The 15,700-nt window shown below is 42.1% G+C and overlaps 2 protein-coding genes across 2 annotated transcripts; both read right to left on the reverse strand.

Moving 5' to 3' along the window:
• Positions 1-729: 729 nt before the first annotated feature.
• Positions 730-7,217, reverse strand: uevld (UEV and lactate/malate dehyrogenase domains). Its single transcript, XM_083655095.1, has 12 exons — positions 7,080-7,217; positions 6,239-6,323; positions 6,048-6,113; positions 5,456-5,619; positions 5,233-5,374; positions 4,659-4,753; positions 4,450-4,555; positions 4,183-4,353; positions 3,926-4,090; positions 3,318-3,405; positions 2,142-2,265; positions 730-1,717 (listed from the first exon to the last, which is right to left on the reverse strand). Exons 1-12 carry the CDS (start codon positions 7,119-7,121, stop codon positions 1,553-1,555), a joined length of 1,413 nt encoding a protein of 470 aa, XP_083511221.1. The 5' UTR covers positions 7,122-7,217; the 3' UTR covers positions 730-1,552.
• A 243-nt stretch (positions 7,218-7,460) lies between these two features.
• Positions 7,461-15,347, reverse strand: spty2d1 (SPT2 chromatin protein domain containing 1). The gene is made up of 6 exons (XM_083654519.1): positions 15,007-15,347; positions 14,485-14,608; positions 11,959-13,599; positions 10,071-10,227; positions 9,859-9,936; positions 7,461-8,786 (listed from the first exon to the last, which is right to left on the reverse strand). The coding sequence occupies exons 1-6, from the start codon at positions 15,064-15,066 to the stop codon at positions 8,699-8,701; spliced, it is 2,148 nt and encodes a 715-aa protein (XP_083510645.1). The 5' UTR covers positions 15,067-15,347; the 3' UTR covers positions 7,461-8,698.
• Between the last annotated feature and the right edge of the window lie 353 nt (positions 15,348-15,700).

The following is a 15,700-nucleotide window of genomic DNA, read 5'->3' on the forward strand; positions in this document are numbered from 1 at the left end:
CACCCACATGAAGGATGGAATGCTTTAGTGAAAACTAACTCAGGAACATGATCCACCTGCTACCCAAAATGCCTGTTTTGACCAAGTGTACATTGTCAGTGCCATTTCTATATCTACACACTCATATGCACAGCCATGTTTTTGGAGCCGTTGTAGTGAAACTACTGTCAATTTATCGATAACAAAAATGTAAGAGAAATGGAAGTTGAGCCATACTGTACAATACAAGGGCCTGTAGTCAGACATATTTATATCTATTGCTTCATTCAATTCAAATATTACAATACAGTATATGCTGTGTGAACATGTTTTATGTTGTTTTTGCACTCACAATTACCAAGAGGTTTTGCAATTCTCTTCAAATATTCTGTTTCTAATGGAGTTGAAGGCTACTGCCAAAATATGTTTTTTATTTTGGGAGTGATAAGTTAACAGATGTAATATGGTTTGTTCATGAACTTTGGACTGACGGCTGCATAGATTCGTGGTCCGTCTTACTCAAGAAGTTGGATCTGGGCCTGTATGTAAGATTGTCTAGTTCATCAAGTGCTACAGTCATGTGACCTTATCACCAATTATATCTATATCGCTGTATGCTGGTGTGGTTGGGTCTCAGGCCAAAGTTCATGAACATGTATGAAACTATTTACTTGAGTTTTATAAAGAGATACACCTTGATCGTTTGTCTTTCTTCCCCTAAGAGATGACGACCAAATCTATTCCGATATTTATTGCACACCCACAAAATTTAGTATTACATACTTTACATTTTTACATCACTTCATTCATTCCCACCAGTCTCTTTACACAAGTACAAATTTATGGCAAAGGCATTTTAAATATAAAGGCACTCTATACACTTTTTCATAGTCATAACAAATGTGGAAATGTCATTAAGCCAGTAGGGTAAGGCCATTATGAGCTGTAGTCCACCAATGAGACAGTACCCTGTACCATATAAAATATACATGCCATACTTCATTTCAACCAACACTCAGGTTTTAGTCAGAGGTATTAAAGGTAAAGATTCAACAGTTAAAAAGCTGCATCACATACACAAAACTATCTTTTAGGAAAATATTTTTGGTAAATTGTCATTTTGACAATGCTATAAGCGCAATATTTGGAGTTCTAAAAATATATTTCATTGCCATCGTACATTTGTGTTCTACCAGTGCCTTTAGTTCCCCCTTCATGTAACATTCTGACTTGACTGAGTTTGTATAATGCAAGGTGACTAATGCAAAATGACTAACACCTCATAGGCATGGGCATTTCAAGAACAGCACAAAAGCAATCGCTACATGGCTTACCCATAGTGACAAAAAAAAAAGCTGACAATTGAACAAATCTGAAAGATTGCATCACGCATATTTCATTGTGATACACTATTGTCCAAACCTGCTTTCAACTTTTCAAAGGGAACTAACTGAAACTACTTTTAATGTCCTATATACAGTCCAATCTGCTGAGAGTGTGCTGACAGTGGAGAACATTGTCAGTGTGTGCAACAGCCTTGTCTAGGCAAGTCAGTTCGGCTGTAGGAGTGTGATCATATCCTCAGCTGAGCCATGAGCTTAGAGAGAGAGGCGACACTTTCCCTCAGTTTGGAGTCTTCCTCCTGTCCCAAAGACACTCCGGCCAGACGGATGGAACCGTTTGTTCCCAGGATGCAGGGCAGGCTGAGGAACACCTCTGAGCCTATGCCCCCCCAGCCCTACAGCACACACACACACACACACACACACACACACACACACACACACACACACACACACACACACACACACACACACACACACACACACACACACACACACACACACACACACACACACACACACACACACACACACACACTTAATGCACATCTTCCATAATCTGTTGTCCATGCAAATGTCCTTCAAACACCTGAATGTCTCATCTACACAAAAGGAACAAATTACTTTTTTGTGTTTTGTTTGTTATTGTCTTAATAAAGTTAAACAGAGATAGCAGTACTTCAGACCCACTCCCGACTGTATGTAAATAGGGAAATAAGTCAAATATAATGCATGACATGGTGGAGGTGAGGATCACAATGAGAATACCAGCAGATGAGAACACTGGTTTTGTTAATCAGACATGTAGGGATGTGCTACCTGAGCCAGTGTGGAGACCGAGTGGGTCTTCTTCTCGTCTGTCAGGACACTGCAGGAAATGTCAGCAATGGACAGACCCACGGACCACGACCGCTGGCCCTTACTCTTCATCATTTCAAACGCTCTAAATGCAGAGAAACAGTTTCATCAGGACACCGTTTTCAGTATGAAAAACTTGTAGCATGTACCAAAAGCATGACACAAAACAGAAACAGTAAATTATGAGAATTAGTATGAGAACAAGGGGCAGTGGTGGCCCAACGGTTAGAGAAGCGAGCTTGTGACCGAAAGGTCGTCTGTACAGGATAATTTTGGGTGGGGAAAGTGAAAAGGCAGCGCTTGCCATTAGCACCACTAAGGTGTCCTTGAACAAGGACCTTAACCCCAACCGCTCCAGTGGAGCTGCTCAGTGGCCAGCAGATCAGACTGTGGTTTGTACTGGTCAGTGGAGCTGCTCAGTGGCCAGCAGATCAGACTGTGGTTGTACTGGTCAGCTTCCAGGTGTGAATGTGAACAGGGGGCTCCTGAAAAAGAGAGCATGATTGCTCCCAGTGAGACTCCCCTGGATAAATAAAGGTTAAAAAAAGAGAACATGACACGGATATCTGTGCCTTACCTTGTTCAGTAATGTTAATGTAATGCTTGTGTGGATTAACTTACAATGTTTGAGGCAATGCTTATGGTTTTTATCGATTTCCTTATTATGGACATTTACATTCTCTAATCCAGTCAACCTCTGGTGGTCCGCGGAGGTATTGCAAGTGGGCCGCCAAATCTTTTTCTTTACATTAAACAAATTTAAATACAATTGTAATGCTGAAAATGCTGCAACATGTTTCAGATGCTGTGTTAGTGACTGTGGAAAATAACAAGTCGTGCTCTGAGAACGCATTGTTTGGCCTCCGTATTTTTTATAGGGTTGGAGGTGGGCCGTGAAACATTTTGAGATTTTCAAGTGGGCGCTGAGTTGGAAAAGGCTGGCAACCACGGCTCTAATCTATCTAATGCTCTAAATTCCTAACATTTAAATTAGCACAGCACCTCAACACTGTCCATCACAGTTTTGCATCCAACCGAGTCTTCTAGAAATTTTTCATAACAGCAGTTTATGGGTTATGCCAGTGTGATCCTTCAGTCGAGTGTTACTTCAAACGTGAAATTAATCCCTGGCCGTACCTGTCCAACAATGGCTTGGTAGAGCTGGAGCCTGACGCGATCTCTGGCTGCTGACTAGAGCTCAGCCCAATGTTACTCATCACAGCAACTACAAGACAAGCACAAGCACATGAGTCACGCCATTCACACGCCTGGTTGAGAATGGGAAGAACATAAAAGATAAGCAAAGAATGCTGCGTTACTGGTTCTGCCAATAGACCAATTTGGAGTGGACGTCATGTCGGTTATGTCACTGCAGTTTTGCACGCACTGTGGTATGTATGCATGTATGTATATATATATATATATATATATATATATATATATACCGTATATATATATATAAATAATACAGATCTTCCATATTCCTGACAGCTGAACCGCTAGCTGTCACTTACTGAAACCAGTTCAGCTCCGCCCGCAAAATACGTACTCGCTGTTTGCTAACATAAGGGGTCTATACGATTCAAAACAAATGAAGACAGACAAGTAAACAATATACAAGAGTGAAAGAAACTGAGGGAGAGTGAGAGAGACATAAATCATGTTGTTGATAGACATTGACCATGACTACCAATCCAAAGACGAGCTATCTTGTGTAAATGTGTCATCGCTCCTCTCCGGCTCACCTTTGTTGTCTGAAAGCTCTCCTATGACCCAGGCCTGTTTGTGAGTGTTCAAGTTGATATCCAGGACGCGACAAAGTCGCTCCGAGTCCAGGTTGCACCCTGCTCCGATCACCCGAGTCGGGGGGAAACCGCTTTGTCTCCAAGCAACATGGGTCATGATGTCCACTGGAGTGGGAGAGAGAGAGAACAGAGACGATGGTACCGGAGCGGAATGGAGAGCAGGTGTTTTTTGACACAGTGAGAGTGTTTGCTGTCACCTGGCTGCGAGGCAATGAGCATCACGGCGTCGGGGCTGAGGCGGGCCAGGCCCGGGATGATCCCCCGGTACAGATCCACGTTAGTCTGCACCACGCTCACGTACGACTGCTCGTTGCTCCACGCGTTCGCCGTCACCACCACAACCTTGGAACCTGCAGAGGCTGTCAAATCTACCAGAGAGACAACAGTGTCAAACAGTGATCAAACCACAATGCACTGCATCATGTGTGTCAGTGCATTGTACAGTGTAAAAAAAAAAAAAGCACCTTTGGACACCTCAACCTTTGGCAATTTGAAAATCTCCAGATCTGTACTGCCGCCCCTGGTAGAACTCTCGGCGACATCAATGAAAACAAGTTTATCCACTTTGCCCTACACAGCAATTACACAAAATGTCAACATTAGAAAAAAAGAGAAACAGCAAGATGTATTTATGTCTTTAAATATCTGATTAATAACATAAAGTGTGACTTGCCTTAGCCAAAATGCTCAACACTGATGCCATTCCTAAGTCTCCTCCCCCAATAACCGAGACTTTGTTGATTGGTTGATCATGATGTCTGAAGCCACCTGAAAAGGAGATTAAATTTACAAATTGCAAGCCACTAATGCCATTACTGATCACCAACTATGCAGCTGTCCCTCATAGGGCTGGGTATTGGCAAGGACCTCACGATACGATACGTATCACGATACATGGGTCACGATACGATTGTATCACGATACATTGCAATACAATAAATATTGCGATATATTGCAATACTCTACATAATTAACTGAAAATTAAATTTGCTGTGTACCACCCAGGTAGTGTAATAATATGTATATGACTTTATATTGATAACTTAGTGGACTACTGAGTGTTACTGAACGCACTGAAATAAAAAGCATCCTTGTGGTGTCACTGAACACACGGCTGCGCAAAAAATCGATATTGCGATATATCACAATATTTTTCTGAAATATCGATACAGTATTGCGGAAAGAAATATCGCGATATATTGCCGTATCGATATTATTGCGCAGCCCTAGTCCCTCAAGTGACGCACCTTCATTGATATGGAGATTGGAGACGAAGGCCAGAAGCGTATGGGGGTCTTTGCTGTCTCCTGTGCTCTTTGAGGACAGCGGAGGTTCCTCCTCAAACTTGGAGATCATCTCATTCAGCAGACCCACCACAGACGACTTGGGCTGTTAAAAGCAGAAGCAAAATGGATGAGAATGCCGGTGAACAGCTTCCACTTTATTCTAAAAATCGGACTCACGTCTTACATAGTCCCAGTTGTGCAGTCCCGGCAAGTAAATGCGTCCTCCGGCATCGACATGCTTGCCATCTCTGACGACCATGTTGGAGGTGGGTCTCAGCAAGCATATGGGAGGCGTGAAGGGAAAGGAGTCCATTATCCACAGCTGAACGGGAAGGTTGTAGGAGCGGCCTGGGGACAGACAGGCTGCTATTAGGGATGTGACGATGGATCGTTATAGTATCGTGTATCGATACGATACTATCGATGCAAAGTTTTTAAAAATTATATATCGTCATCTTTAAGATACGCCTTGTAAATCCAGTGTGATGAAGCATAGATGTGCATGGCTTATGTTCATATTTGAAAGTTCATCGAGGGGTCTTTAAGTTAACTGAACATTGTGATATCATTGTATCATTGTCCAAAGAATCAATATTATATTGTATCATGATGAAACTTGTGACTCCCCTAGCTGCTATCAGTACATAACAATAATAATCACACATTGGCATGATCCAGGTGGTATGTATCCGTTATGCTTCATCTGATGATGAAGGCCTTTCAAACAGCTGGCGTACACTCACAGCTGATGCGTAATGCGTTTTGGCCAGGCTTACCTTCATATTTGACAGGAATGTTACCAACCAGTTTTACGAGATCTTTTTGGGTGCCATCACTGAATGCTGAAATGGGAAGAAACGGGAAGGTCTGCAAAGGTCTCAACGTATCTCAGTGAAGAAAATGATTTAATCACCGATTTAAAACACTGGCAACAAAAACGTAGACAGGTTCTTCAAGGAAAACTTACAGTATGTGCCAGGCAGTGGTTTCATCCCAGGGTAGATGCGATGGATTTTCTGCAGCTCTTCAACAGCAACATCATGGAATTTGTACTGATATCATAAAAAGAGGTCAATTATAGCAGTTAGTGCTATTGTGGATTAAGAATAAGTGCTGAAATCAAATCTGTCGAAAACAGATATAGCTCTAAGACTGAAAACCTCCAGTGAGAAAATGTTAAACTCTTGAGCAGAATCCAAGGCCCTCTAAATTAATTAAGGAGGGAAGAAGACTCATCTGTGACCGTTAAAGATGAATGAAGAATTCAAGTATACTGTCGCATCTTTTTCCTGCAGTAACAGTGTAAGAAATTAAAAAATATTTGGTACACTGTATAAAAAATGTACATTTACAACATTTTGAGGGCACTTAGAAAAAAGTAATTTAGAGCTAAAAAATTAAATTAAAACGTATTCTTCTGGCAACCAGCTTGCAGATGCTGAGTGTAAGAAATGGAAATGGAAATTAAATTAATGAAAATAAAATGATCAAAATCACGGGGCAGCTTTTGCCCCTGGATGATGCTTTTTAGTGGCATTCTGAGATTTCTTGGGACATTTTTGCCCTTGCCACTGGCTAAATTGCTAAACTGTGCAGTACCTCTCACATTCATTGAGGTAACTTTTAACTCGTCACTAAATTAGTTTTGAAAACTAAGCTATTAAAACACTATTGTTTCGCATGTCCGGGACAGGCTAAGCAGCATCCTGAACAGAGCCGGTTGAGCCAGTTGCTGAGACGGACTCCAACATGGACTAGGCTAACAGGCTGCTAGTAAATCTGTTTCCAAAAGTCGGCCCTTAACAAACCTTTGAGAGGATCCGCTGTATTTTCTCCGAACCGAGGTCCATCTATTGAAGTAATGTTAACGCTACGACCAAATAACTTGTGTAATCTGTCCTCCTGACAGATGATCTCATAAACGACACAAACTTCCGCAAACTTTGTGAAGTAAAAGGCCCCGCCCACTGGAAACACCAGCTACGGCAAGTCGAGAGGGAACATAGACCACGCAACAACATTCATATCAATAATCAAACCGTATATTATTGTGAGGACATTAGAGGCTATGTGCGACAAAAAACAGTTACACACTAGTCACTATTGGATCAAGGTTAAACATATAGTCTGCAGTTTATGGCTCATCGTAATCAAAGTCACACTGTTTATTCTATTCTATATTCTACAAGTGTAAAATAGTTTGTCTCATTTCTTTGTAGACATGAGTCCCCACAAGATTGTCATACTCAGAGAAAACTAATTTTAAAATAAGCCATAACAAGCAAATAAAAGCCATAAGTCAATACATTCTGTCAAATAATTTTAAAGAGAAAAACAACACATCAAATGGTAATGTCTTCTCCTAAATTAAATACATTTACAATGAAGTAGAGTATTTGTACTTGAAAAATATGCAATAATTAACTATTTATGCTAAAAAAAATAGCATGTCATCAACATTTCACATTGTATGTGGCTGTTGCAGTCTAAAAATCACACTGACATATTTACATTTCTGTTTGCAGCACAGCTACCATTTTATTTTTACAAAAACTGTTGAGATGTTGATAGTGATAAGTGATACTATACACTCGTGCAGTACTAGGGTCACACTTAGCCCCATAACGTGACGCCACTTACTGTACTTACTGTACAGCTGTCGGCGCCACACAGCGTTAGAATCCTCAATAGGTGGGCAAGGCTGTTCAAAAAGCTCTCCTACCCGTATCCGACCTCCGATTGCAGATCCGAAGATATGATCGCCAGCCTAGTGAAGCCAGTAAGTTCGCCGGGGAGGTTAAATGATACTGCTGCGTGAAACAACTGTTTAGACGGTACTAAACTAGCTTCTCCTCCTAAATACGGCACAGGCTGTGGAAAGACTGCTTTTAAATGGTTGTTTCATGCAGCAGTATCATTTTAACCGCCCCGACTAAATTACTGTCTTCCATAGGAGGACTATTATATCTTCGGATCTGCAATCGGACGTCGGAGACGGGTAGGAGAGCGTTTTGAACAGCCGCTCCCTCCTATTGCCTTATGGAGCTGAGTGTGACCCTAGTATTGCACGAGTGTATAGTATGGAGTAGCCTACAGCAGTAGGGTCACTTATGGGGCTAATAGTGCTGCAAACCTTACACTCAGTGGCAGGGGTGGGGGGGAATAAATACCCTAACATGGCAAAACAGAACTGTTAACCGTATCCTCGGTGTTCTTCTGTAGGATCATTTGTGTGTGTTGTGTCTTGATTATTTCCATTTAGCTGTCACTGCAGTTTTTCATTTTCATTTCTCTTCCTGCGATGTCACGTGTAAGTACGGAGAGAAGCGGGAACAAAACAAAAGACGCGAGACGAGGTGGACACAGTCACTGGCCTGCATGCGTCAAGATGGGAACCCCAGTTCTAAATTCAAAACGTAAACAGGGTTCACTTTTTCCTCTTGGCAGTCTTCCCTTTCAGCTCCTCTTCGTCTCGTTTCTCCTCGTCCTGATCTTCTTGCACCGCCATTCTCAGGCTGACACAGCAGAACACAGGGGCACAGAAAAGAACACAGAGAGGCACAACATAAGGTGATGGTCAAGGCCCATTTCCCTCTTGATACACTGTCATTACAAAGGCAAAATGATGGGTCATGAAATACGCAGGAACAATTTCACAAGTGAAGTGACAAAGATTGAATGTAACTTTGCCTTGAAATGAAGATGTGAATGTTTTTTTCACTTTTGCTTGTGTTACCCAATTACCTATGCGTAATCAATTAGCAGAAATTCAAATCACACAAATGGCAGGGTAAAACATTGGCGGGGGGGATTAACTATGAACCTAAACGAGACAGATTTTACCGAAATCAGTTATAAAATTAATCAGGTATATTTAGTTATTCGGAAGTACCCATCACAGTTTTTTGTAGTGTGCGTTTAATACTAATTCCTTGTTTGCCCCTAAAAACAGTATCTAAGGGCGTTTTCAGACCAGCTAGTCCGGTTCCTTCATTCGTACCAAATGCAAAAATGATACATTGTATATTTTTTCAGCTGGTTCGGATCGGTTTCACACCAGGTAAAAAGAAAGCGGGGCAGATAGCACTGCCAACCCTCCAGGTCTGGCCAGGAGGAGACTCTGGTAGTCTCCCGGGATGGAAAATATAAATTCCCAGAGATTTTTTTTTACAGCTGAAATGAGAAGGATTATATGCATGTGTTACGTATGCTGTAGTGTAGCCTACTCCATTTTTTTATTTTATTTATACAGTCTATGGGCGGGACCGGTGTGCGTATTTGCATATCCATGAAGTTTCACCAGTCACCAAAACAGCATGTGAAAAATGAAGATGTTTTTAACCCTAAAATGCTCATCTCCAGCTCAATAAAAACCGCACCAAGGGGGAAAACGAACTCTAGTGCGATTCAACCGAACCAAACGAAGTAGGTGTGAAAATGCCCTAACTCTAAACTCAAGGTCTTGGGCTACAGTACATTCTATAGGTGTACTGTATGTTTGGGAAATGGAGAGATGTTTCATATAAAAAAGGGACATAATTCAACGACATACAGTGAACATTAATGCGAGGTGTACTCCTGTCTTACCTCCTGGCTTCTTCTTTCTGCATGTCTTTCCAGCTGCTCTCCATGAATCTTAATGCATAGTCACTCTCTTCCTTGTATCTGAGGTAGAGAGCATAACAACCATATTATTTTCCTGTGAATTGAAGTCGGTTTGCAATAGAATAGACTGAAGTAATTTGACTTGTCTTGTGTGAATTAAATGAGACTACAATACACGGCGGCAAACCCCTTACCTGGACCGATCATAGCCGAATATTTCCTTGATATGTTTGGAGATTACATCTTGCTCGTCCCCTCCGTCATCAATGAAATCGTCCATATCTGGGTCATACTCCTCCTCCTCCTCGTATTTCCTCTTGTATGCCGAGGTGATTGGTGGTAGCATTGGACCTGGACGACAAATACAGGAATTACCTTTGGAGATGGACTATTTAATATACAGAACAAGCCTTTGCCCTTTTTGTCACATGCTTTTTATGTCAATATGAACATGTATCATGAAGAGGGCAAGTTTTGTTTAGGGAACTAGGGAATACAAATGGTTCAGTCAACAAGCCAGTGTTGAGAATTACTGCCTCAATCACAAAATAAGTCTAGTTAATACTAGAATGTTAATGACCGAAATTACATTACATTTACAATGTAAAACTTGCTCTCCCGCCAACATGGAACTGAACCAAGAGCAGTTACAAGTTGTTGCTTATTGCACTTTTTATACTCTTTTTTTTAAAGTTTTGTTGTGATGCTTTTAAATGTCCATTTTATTTCTTCTTTTCGTTTATTTTCCTGTCAACCATTTTATGTGCTTAATGAAGTTGCTTAATGCACTTTTTATACTTTTTTTTTTAAGTTTTGTTGTGATGCTTTTAAATGTCCATTTTACTCTCTTCTTTTCTTTTCCTGTCAACCATTTTATGTGAAGCACTTTGAATTGCCTCTGTGTATGAAATGTGCTATACAAATAAACTTGACTTGACTTGACTTGACAAAGGCTGCGGTGTGTTGCTGACACACTTCATTCGGTCTGGCAAACAAACCCTCTGCTCTGACCCGTGTTACTGGCACAGTTGTTTCGGGCTACTTGCAAAATACCAACAGCTGTTACCGACACAAATTAGAGACTGCTGCTTAACATCTTCAAGTAGAGCTGTCGACTCATTGACTACCATGACATCATCTCAAGTAACATAAAATGCAGTCCACATTCAGTCATCTTTGTTTTGTTACTCAGCAACGATAAAGAATAATTTGTAGGATAGGATGTCGAATATACCAGCTATTCCCAACCTGTGGGCCATGAAGGTATTGCAAGTGGGCCGCCAAATGATTTGCAAAACATTACGATCTTCGTGAAAAAAAAATATATATTATTATTATTATTATATAATATGATAATGCATTTCTCCATTGTTGAATAATACCATTATTTAATTTGTAATCAATTATTCACTAATTAGCCTATTGCAGACAACCCCTCACTTTTAAGATTTTCAAGATTAAGATTTTACTTTATGATTTCTGTGTGGTGCTGATGAAACAGCTCATTTTATTGTTAAAATAAAAAGTGCTCTGAGAACGCATTATTTGGCCTACGTACTGTTTACGATTTTGAGATTTTCACGTGGGCCATGAGTCAGAAAGGTTGAGAACCGCTGGAATATAGCATATGAAGTGATAATACCAACTGATTAGAGACCATCCCTAATGGAAAGGTTACAGGCTCAGTCCACGCAACCACCATGTGTCCTGTCAAAGTCTCCGTTCAGCAAGAGACTGAATCTGCACAGTCTCTCTCTGGATAAGAACTTCAGCCAAATACCAAACTTCCGCCTTACTTTGATCATAAGACCTTTTTAAATCTATGGCTTTTACTCTTTTTTTTATCCTTGTTGTCATGCCTATTATGTGCTTATTGTATACGGTATCTGTGGCTGGGACTATTTATTTTGTATATTGCTTTACCTCATTGGTCCGTGCAATGTGTCTTTGATTTTGAAGCAGTTAAAAAACATTGTTTTGAAAAGTGCTACATACATAGATTATTATTATTGAAATGTGTACCAGATCCTGGTTTCATATTTAGTTTCTTAGTAATATCATTATCCTATCTCTCATTTGTACCTGGCGGTCTCATCATCGGTCTGGGTGGCATTCCAGGTCTCTGTGGCATTTCAGGTCTGGGTGGCATCCCAGGTCTCTGTGGCATTCCTGGTCTGGGAACCATCCCAGGTCTCTGTGGCATGCCTGGCCGGGGAGGGACTCCGGGTTTGGGTCCCCCAAAGTTCTTGGATGAGATGGTCTCAGACACCACAGTGCACTTGGGTCTTCCGGGTCCTGAGCCAACGCTGCCGCCTGGCCGTCCAGGCACTGGTCCCCCATTCCCAGGTCGAGCAGGTGCGCTCCCTGGGGGCCGGACTCCTCCACCCCCAGAGCGACCTGGGAGGCCACTCCCACCAGGCCTGGGCTGCGGTAGGCCACCAGCTTTTGCTTGGAATGGACCCCCGGGCCTTGCCTGAGGTTGGCTCCCTGGTTTGGGTGGGCCAATTGATGAAGGTCTCATCTGTCCGTTACTACCAGATTTCACTATGGAGTTACTTCCAGGCCTTAGTGGTTCTCCCTTTACAGGTTTGTGGCCTCCAACTGTAGGTCCTCCCTTCAGTGAGCTGCCCTGAATGGGCCTAGGCTGTCTGGAGCTCCCCTGCTGACATTTTTGGTCTGTTGAAGACATGCTAGGAGGCCTTGCCCCAGACATACCTCCAGGTCTTCCTTGAACTAATGATGAGTTCCCCTTCTTGGAGATAAGGTCACTTGTGGTGCTGGATTTGTGTCCAGATGAGGGCTTGGGAGCTACTTGTTTGGCTGGAACCTGAGAGGACGCCCCTTTGGAAGGGACTTTACTACTTAAGGCACCTGAAGAGCTCGACATGCCTGTCCTGGGTCTGTCTCGATCACTATGAGAGGTCTTGGATCTATCTCTTTCTCTGTCACTAACAGAGAGCTTAGAAGAACTGTGGCCTTTATCACTTGGCAATGTTGGCTTTGACTTCTTTCCTGACACACTAGGCAGACTGGGCTTTTCTGATGAGTTTTTTTGTGGCTTCCCATTCTTCTGTTCCTTCTCTACAGCGCTTTTTCTGAATGAACTAGAGCTAGATTGGGCCTTGCTGTCTCTCTCTCTCTCTGGCCTTGAGTCTTTCCATTTGTCCAGTCTCTTGGCCTTGCGCTCCAGCTCCAATTCCCTTATCTCTTCAGCTGTGCGGAGCCTTTCTTCGCTTTTCACTGGCTTGGCTTTTACCTCGACTGGCTCAAACTGCTTCTTCTCTGCCAACTTGAGCAACTCTGCAAAGTTCAAGGGTGGTGGAGCAGGTTTCTTGATAGAGGACTTGCTACTACTGCTCCCACTATTACTTTTGCTTTTTCCCGGTCTCAGTGGCTCTGGCTCCGGTTCCGTCTCAGAATCTGTCTGTTCATACTCATAATTGTCCTCATCCTCTGGGTCGAGGTTGTCTACCGTCTCTCCTTTCGATCTCCTCTTTTTAGATTGTTCATACCGATAACTGTCCTCATCATCCCCTGGGTTGAGGTTGTCGACCTTCTCTCCTTTCGATCTCCTCTTTTTAGGTTCTTCTTGTACTACTGGAATGCCATTGTAGCCTCTGAAATTGTCCTTAGTTCTGGAAGCCATTGCACGTGCCTTACGGTCCGACTTCAACTCCACCCTCTTGGCTAGAAGTTCATCCTTCTGTTTCCTCAATTTCATTTCTGGAGAAAACATCAGTTAGACTGATTAAAATCACAATAACTCAAATGTCCCTTTGGTGTAGTACCAGTGTAGGAAAGAAAATTGGGGGAAACTTTTGCCCCACCAAAATTTCTGGGGCACTTAAAAAAAAGTAATTAGTGCAAGTGCATAAAGCTCAGGGTTGCCACGGGTCTGGAAAGTACTTAAAAGTGCTTGGATGTATAAAGAGGTCCATAAAAGTGCTTGGATTTAGCCTAGCAGAATCTCTTGAGTTTGAGCTTTGTGCACCCCGTTATCTCAAAATTCACATATACGTTTTTTATATGTCATCAGTAGTGCTAGGCCAAGCTTGATACAATTTCTTCCCATCTACACTATCACTCCCCGCGTAGGCAGCGATTTGCTGATTGCTGAGCTGTCATTCACTGTTGTGCTCTCTCATAGGCGTTCTTAGCTCAAATATGTGTCTGGTCGGCTAGATAACCTGCGGTGAATGCATTTTTGTTTTTATCTCTTTTCTTCCCAGACGTTATTGCTTGAAAAGTCCTTGAAAATGTATCATTACAAAACAGTGGCAACCCTGAGGTTGCTAAAGTGTAGTGTGTCTGTGTGAACAACAGCGCTGTTTGTGTGAATGTGTTCTTCATCTTCTTCTGGCAAACAGCTTGCAGGTGCTGAGTGTGTGTTAGAGATGGAAATGGAAATTAATTGAATGAAAATAAAATGATCCAAATCTTGGGAGGCATTTTTTGCTGCCCCTCGATCACGGTTTTTAGGGGCATTCTGAGATTTCTTGGGGGCATTTTTGCGCTTTCCCCTGGCTAATTTCCTACACTGTGTAGTACAGTACATGCATCATTAATGAATGATTTTACATAAACTTACTGTCATTTTGTCACCGTTACCTTTGTGTCTGTTCTCCAATGCTTGCTTCTTTAGAAAGTCTTGCACAGCCGAAGAATTCACACCTTTGACCTTCGGGTCCTTTTTGGGTGGTCCAGTTTGTAAGCTGTATCTCTTCGTCTGAGACTGAGAGAGCCAAGATAAGGGAAGATAAGGGACATATAGTCACGACATAGTGCATGTTGGATCAGGAGCACCAGTTCCCTTGATGACAACCGAGGATGAATAGCTCTGGCATAGGCAAAGTTAATACAAGAAAAGAAAAGAAAAATACTCCTCAATGTTACCATTGATAAAGTAAAGTTGGTTCCACAGTCCTGCTATTGTTTGACATTCAGACGTCAAGTCATTATGAGGCGTTTTCAAAGCCACGCTAAGGGGATAATGCAGGGACAGGTTAGCAGATCCGCTTTGACAGATGAGCTGGCATTCGTGTGTTCACAGCGATGTCCACGAATCCCCATCTTGCCAAATATAGATAGCGTTAACATGTCAGTCGGTAAAAAATACAGAGTTTAACTCACCTGTATAGTGCTGACACCCTGGTTTTGGGAGGCAATGTCCAAGATATTGTCGAAATCCATAATTTCTGCAGCAGCTGTTTCGATCGAACAAAACTCAGCCAAGAGTGCTGAAGTTAGCTGAATAACGGGGCAACGTTAGCTATGGATTTATCGTTAACGTTAGATAAAGAAACAGCTTCAAACATAGCCCGTGAGAAGAAAAAAGTGTTACGTTAACCAAGTTCGTTAGCTGTTATCAGGAAAAAACATATCGCTTGCTTTCTACAAGAAAAGTAATAACTCGTTAGCTAGTGTCAGCTAACGTGCAAGCTAGCTAAGTTAGCTAACGTTAGCTAAGCTAGCCAGCGGACAAGACAGACAGCCCGAAAGACAAACAGGCAGTTGCAATAATATACAACACCAAACTAGACCCCTCAAAATAACTATCTGGTTGATGCCTACTCAAAGACAAACATAGTCATAACAAATTGCCAATTATAAATGACTAGCGCTAACAGCGAGAAAGGCTGGCGAATTAAAGGGAACCAGAGAGTATCCACGTGAATCGAGATGGTGAAGTTCTGCGTACTTCCGTCTTTGCCATTTTGGTAACCGGAAGTCTTATATTCGCTAGCCGTACAAACCGGAAGTAAACCGGAAGTCTTATATTCGTTTATGACACACAGCTATTTGTACGCATGTGCGAGATGCTGTT

This window comes from Poromitra crassiceps, assembly GCF_964638095.1.
Source record: "Poromitra crassiceps genome assembly, chromosome: 18".
Classification (NCBI taxonomy): Eukaryota; Metazoa; Chordata; class Actinopteri; order Beryciformes; family Melamphaidae; genus Poromitra; species Poromitra crassiceps.

What these genes read in the sequence shown, in the direction of transcription:
- uevld (XM_083655095.1), bottom strand. Translation starts at nt 7,121, where the DNA reads ATGGACCTCGGTTCGGAGAAAATACAGCGGATCCTCTCAAAG. An exon ending in GACTGCACAACTGGGACTAT is followed by an intron (nt 5,375 to 5,455) that starts GTAAGACGTGAG and finishes TGCTTTTAACAG; the next exon opens with CCCAAGTCGTCTGTGGTGGG. An exon ending in AAAGGTTGAGGTGTCCAAAG is followed by an intron (nt 4,354 to 4,449) that starts GTGCTTTTTTTT and finishes TCTCTCTGGTAG; the next exon opens with ATTTGACAGCCTCTGCAGGT.
- spty2d1 (XM_083654519.1), bottom strand. Translation starts at nt 15,066, where the DNA reads ATGGATTTCGACAATATCTTGGACATTGCCTCCCAAAACCAGGGTGTC. An exon ending in ATTGGAGAACAGACACAAAG is followed by an intron (nt 13,600 to 14,484) that starts GTAACGGTGACA and finishes TGTTTTCTCCAG; the next exon opens with AAATGAAATTGAGGAAACAG. An exon ending in CAGAAAGAAGAAGCCAGGAG is followed by an intron (nt 8,787 to 9,858) that starts GTAAGACAGGAG and finishes CTGCTGTGTCAG; the next exon opens with CCTGAGAATGGCGGTGCAAG.